Source organism: Pteropus vampyrus, unplaced genomic scaffold (genome assembly GCF_000151845.1).
Source record: "Pteropus vampyrus isolate Shadow unplaced genomic scaffold, Pvam_2.0 Scaffold50, whole genome shotgun sequence".
In the NCBI taxonomy this organism is placed as follows: domain Eukaryota; kingdom Metazoa; phylum Chordata; class Mammalia; order Chiroptera; family Pteropodidae; genus Pteropus; species Pteropus vampyrus.
The window spans coordinates 6213433-6218620 of record NW_011888831.1 but is presented as its reverse complement, the minus strand read 5'-3'; the positions used below and the strand labels follow the sequence as shown (position 1 = coordinate 6218620).

At 37.3% G+C, this 5188-nt stretch overlaps 1 protein-coding gene across 4 annotated transcripts in view; it reads right to left on the bottom strand.

Moving 5' to 3' along the window:
• The window catches only part of SSH2 (slingshot protein phosphatase 2), a 101085-nt gene that overhangs the window by 43709 nt on the left and 52188 nt on the right, over positions 1 to 5188 (bottom strand). The window contains exons 1-2 of one of the 4 annotated variants that reach the window (XM_011359914.2): positions 4853 to 4997; positions 626 to 694 (exon numbers count right to left, since the gene is read on the bottom strand). The exons of 1 other annotated variant lie outside the window; for it this stretch is intronic. In XM_011359914.2, coding sequence (XP_011358216.1) covers positions 626 to 694; positions 4853 to 4932 — 149 coding nt within the window. In that variant the 5' untranslated portion in view covers positions 4933 to 4997. Of the gene's footprint in view, positions 1 to 625; positions 695 to 4852; positions 4998 to 5188 lie in introns of those variants that run through there. 2 more of the 4 variants (XM_011359915.2, XM_011359912.2) reach the window with 2 other exon arrangements.

The following is a 5188-nucleotide window of genomic DNA, read 5'->3' as shown; positions in this document are numbered from 1 at the left end:
TCATGAAGAACTAGAGTATAGGACTTGAGCAGAATGAATGGACTCCTACATTAGAGTTATTAGGGAATTACATACAGTTTCCCAGCTGTAGCTACGGACAAACTGTTCTGCTATATATTTCTATTTGGAAGTTTCGTGGGTTCTTAGCAAACCTGACTCTGGTTTTATAAGTTGGAGCAAACATCTTGGTCTCTTGGGGACACATTCTAAAAACACCAGGAGGTGGGGGTGGAGGGTCACTAGAAGGAATTGGCACAGAAAAGGGGTTATATTGTAGGCTGACAGCTGGCAGAGGCAGCAAGAGGTTATTTGAAACAGAACATATCATCCTCTGGGAGAGCATTGCAATAGTCCCACATGCTCAGATTAAAGAGTGAGCCAACAAACTAGTTCTTCTTTGTTTGGATCTTACCATAGTCAGCCTAGAAGAACAGAAGTGAGAGGCCCTGGCAAGTTGCATTTTCACTCCACTTTACAAAACAGGAGTTTAAAAGGACTCATTGAGCTGCTGACACGACAGTTCAGTTGGGCACATTGGGCCTCCCATTCAGCTGAATGAATGGGCACTAAGATGGAACCCCACCCCTTGGCTTTCTGTAAGAGAATAAAAAGAAAAAGCTCTTACCCATCACCATCCAAATGAATTAGGGTGTCACTCCAGAGAGGCAGGACTAAGCCCATGGTACAAGTGCTACTGCAAGACAAGAAATAGTCCAGTTACTTCCTGTTATTGTAGGCAGCAGTTCTTTGTTTTAGTAACTCTTTCAACACAAAAGATAAGCCTCTAAGCTCTAAATTCTAGCATAAGTGTTAGAGTGAAGAAATTTCTATATAACTATTAATCCAATGTATGTGTTCAAGAGCTGTATTAAACAGGTTAGGTCCTTAAATATTCAACAACAACAAAAAAACATTGACTGAGCTCCTTGTATTGCTGTCTTGCAAATGGGCACTAAAAAATCCAGGTGACTGCGGCTGACTTATGATTGGCAGGTTTCAGCCCAAAGTCACAGCATCCAACTCAATTCCAAGAATTATTTCTAATACCAAGAACTACTGCTGGTTGCTGAGGACCTCAATGTGATTTGCTCAATTCTACTTCTGAGGTTTACACAGATTTATTGAACCCCAGAATACACTCAATAGTCTAAAAGGGAAAGGGAATTAAAATATACAAAAAAGTAATTGTTAATGCCTTGTGATCAAGTTAGAGAGACAAAACAGACACAACTTAAATACAACAGTGCTTAGTGACTGTGCACTGAACTAGAACTGCTGAAAGGCAGTGAATAGGGGGAACGTTAACACCCAAAAAAGGGTAGCCCTAGTATTACATTAAAATACCACTTAAATCACACACTAGCCCAGCAAGAAAACTAGTATAGTAGAAGGAACCTTGGATGTGGGAGATGGAACAGTGAAGGGTTAAGAGTACAGGCTCTGGAGTCAGAAGGCCTTTGGAACCTGGGTTCTGGCACTAACTGTATAATCTTAGGCAAATTATTTAATTGCTTTGTGCTCCAGTTTCCTCATCTATAAAACTGGGATAGAAATTTCTTTATTGAGCTGTTTTGAAGATTAAATTAGATAATACACCAAAAAATGTTTAACTACCACTTATTGAGCAGTTATGTCAAAAGATCTGGATCTGATCTCCTTCAGTACTTCAATTCCTTTTGACAAGTTATTTAACCTCTCTCAGCTTTAATTTCTTCACCTTAAAATGGTGGTAACAAAACCTACTCTCCTAAGATTATCATTAAAAATTTTAATATTTAAAACAATATATATCAATATACTGATACAAAACAAATGTTGATTATGAATCTGTAATGGGTGCTCTAAAAGTGCATTTTGGGGGAGGGGAACGTTATGAAAATGTATTAAAAACAACATGAGGAATACCAAGCTTTAACTGTTGGAGTCACTACAGGGCTAATGAAGAGCATTCCCTAGCTGGGCCGTGTCTGCACTGCACTTGCTGGTGTTACTTAACACTCCACTAGTGATTCCAGAGTTCAGGGGATTCAAATTAAGATTGCAACAGCTTATCCACACTAGAACCCTGGGCCTGAACTCTAGACACACAACTATCATGCCAGAGTCTGGGAGGGAGAAAGATAGCACCACAGCTATTTTTGTTCAGTAGATGAGGTAAGTGCGTGCGAGGAAAACCTGTTTCGAAAATGGCTTCCTAAGGTGGAGTGCAGCTATTTTTAGTTTAGTTTTTGTTGTTGTTGTTATTAAGTGCTTAGCCAGATTCCTAGCGACAACTATAATTTGGGTATAAAGATGAAGGATTGATAACCTAGTGACAAATCTAGAAATTAAGCAACTACATAAGATACAGAAGGTTATGAGCTTGTAACCAGACACCAGTTAAATTTTGGACAGATGACAATGATGTGTAGGAACCAAGCATCACATTTTCAGCTTTTATTCAGGTTAGAGTGCTTTTTTACAGTAAGAAATAGCTTTTTCACAGAATATAAAAGAGAGGCCTGAATTAGGCACCTTGTGTTTTTATCCAGTTTACCCTGAATCTCATGAGTTTTTTTCTTCATTATAGTTACTTATTTTAATAGATACTCATCCATTTAACAAATATTTACTGTCTACAAGTACTAGACATATCAAGGTGTTGGGGGTACAAAGAAAAAATTTTATAAAACAACGCTGTAAACTTCTATTATTTTATAACTTGAAATATATTCAATGCAATTTGGAAACCAAGGTTACGCTGTGTACTAAAAAAATTAGTATTTAAAATATGACACAATACTCAAAGAACTTGTAAATAGGCTAAATGAATTGCTATAACATATTTTGAGAACAACTTGGGAAAAGTATGTCACAAGCAATCTGGTTTCTATTTTGGTTTAATACTGTTTTGAAACATTAACTTTTTATATTCTAAGATACAAAATGATACAAATTCCTTCAACAGAAATTAAGATAAAAATGATAATAGATTACTTGAGCACCATTATTCTGAAGTAGGCAGCATTTCTCTTACTATCTGAGAGCTCATTCAAACAGAGGATCTATGGAAATTCATAGCATCAAGTTTGCCAAACAGAATGAAAACTAGTTTTTATAGCTTTTCATATCAATTTGTCTTCCATAAACTAAAATTTTCCTTTGGTAGATATGATTCAGGCACAATTGCTGAAGATAGGTGCAGTTCACTGAGGATAAAATACTGGGCACCCATATTAATAAGCAGTCTTATGATTTCTGAGAATATTCAGGATAAAGTAAAAGAGATAAGATTGGACATCTGATTTCTCACACTCTGGGTCAGGAGAATCTGAAATTGTTGCCTTCTCTCTAGCGGAAGACTCAAGTGAAGTTTTCATGTAGCCCCAGTTCCTGTTTTATGAGAGTTCCTCGGGAGGAGTCAGGACGAATGAAACAAAGGAAATAAGATCTAGAGCAGCATTGTCCAACTGAACTTTCTTCAACGATGGAAATGTTCTATATGTGTCCTGTTCAATATGGTAGCCACATATAGCTGGAGTACTTGAAATGTGGCTAGTCGTGACTGGGGAACCGAAATTTTAGTTTTATTTAATTTTAATTTATTTAAATAATCACATGTGGTTAGTGGCTACCATACTGTACAGTACAGATCTAAAGGAATAAAAATCTACTCATAGCCTTAAAATATTAATGAATGTAGACAAGGTAGGTGCTCTTTCAGGTTAAATGTTTACTGAAAGGTCTGTTGCTGAGCTAGCACCAGAGGTTAAAACCATGCAGGAGGAAAAGCTTCCTAAATGTGGCTTACAATTTAGGAAGCCACATTTCAGAGCATACAATTAAGGGCTGTAACTGGTAAACAAAGTAACGACTCTGGCCTTGTGATCCTTATGAACCCACAAATTATTTTCAGGTCGATTGTTATGTACAAGCTCTGGTAAACACTAGTTTGGAAAACTTCTAGTGACAATGTGATCCGTCCCCCTCCCCCCAACCATCAGGACAATTAGAATCACTCTCAGTCTCCTCTTCTCTTTGTGGCTAAGATCTCCCAGGCCTGGGTCACACCCCTAGCTACACCACAGTTCCATTCTAGTCCTGAGCCAGGAAGTCAATGCTTTGAGACATCTGGCAGGATTTCCTGAGGCTCATTATCTAGAATGTAGAGATCTGCCTAGCAGCCACATTCCACAGTCTTCCCAAGGATTCTCCAGAAAAAGTGGGAATATAAAAAGGGAAAGCAACAAACCTTAGGGACACAGTAAAGCCAGGTTCTGTGTGATGTCTGATACCTTTAATCATATGATGTAACGTGCCACTAAAGCCAAAGGTGCATGATAATAAAAGGTTCTGTTTTAGAGTTTAAAGAATCACCCCCGCTCCCATTTTTTTTTTAACGCAGAATGAAAAATAAAGCAAAACATTTCATAAAGGCAAGGTGTAAGGCCATGGATAAATACAAGAGATTGGAGTTAAAGTGGGCTCTCTTTGAACCCAGGAGCCATTGGCACAATATCACAAAGGGTGTGTGCCCTAGAATCACCAAAGTGAATCTTTACTGCTTAAAATGAAGTTAACTACAAAGAAAACGCAGCTTTTTTTTTCCTCCTGGGGATATACATTTAAACCATTTGCTTCATAACATTACCACCTAAAGATGAGAAGAAGGTAAAGAATAGTGTCAATTAGAAACACACTACCAAAGACATTCATTAGACATTTTTGTTTCTCAAGATTGTGAGGATATTTTTGTGTTCTCTGGTTTAAGGCACTAAACTTTAAGAGTAGACCTGCCTAAGATGTTTTTGTAATAACTCAAAAGGCAACTGGAATAGGTTATTTAAAAAGGAGTCTTCTCATCCTCTCATACCTGTCATTAGAGGAGAAATCCATTCCGAGAACGATGCTTTCTTCAGTGTCTTGTCTACCATTAGTTGAAACCACTACCATATAGCGTGTTCGATTCTGGTAAGTACTTTCTAGCCTTACAGCCTGAAGGTTAAAAGACAATAGAGAAATTAAGAAATTTAGAAGCTCAATTTTAGATCATTCAATCTTAATCTTTTTTTATATCAGCATCTTAAAGCATACTCAGGGAGATAGCAGAACCCATAGTTAGGAGACTTAAATTCAAATCCTGACTCATGCATTAACTATAAAACCTTCAGTAAGTTACTAAATTAATTGACAGGAGATATAATACCTA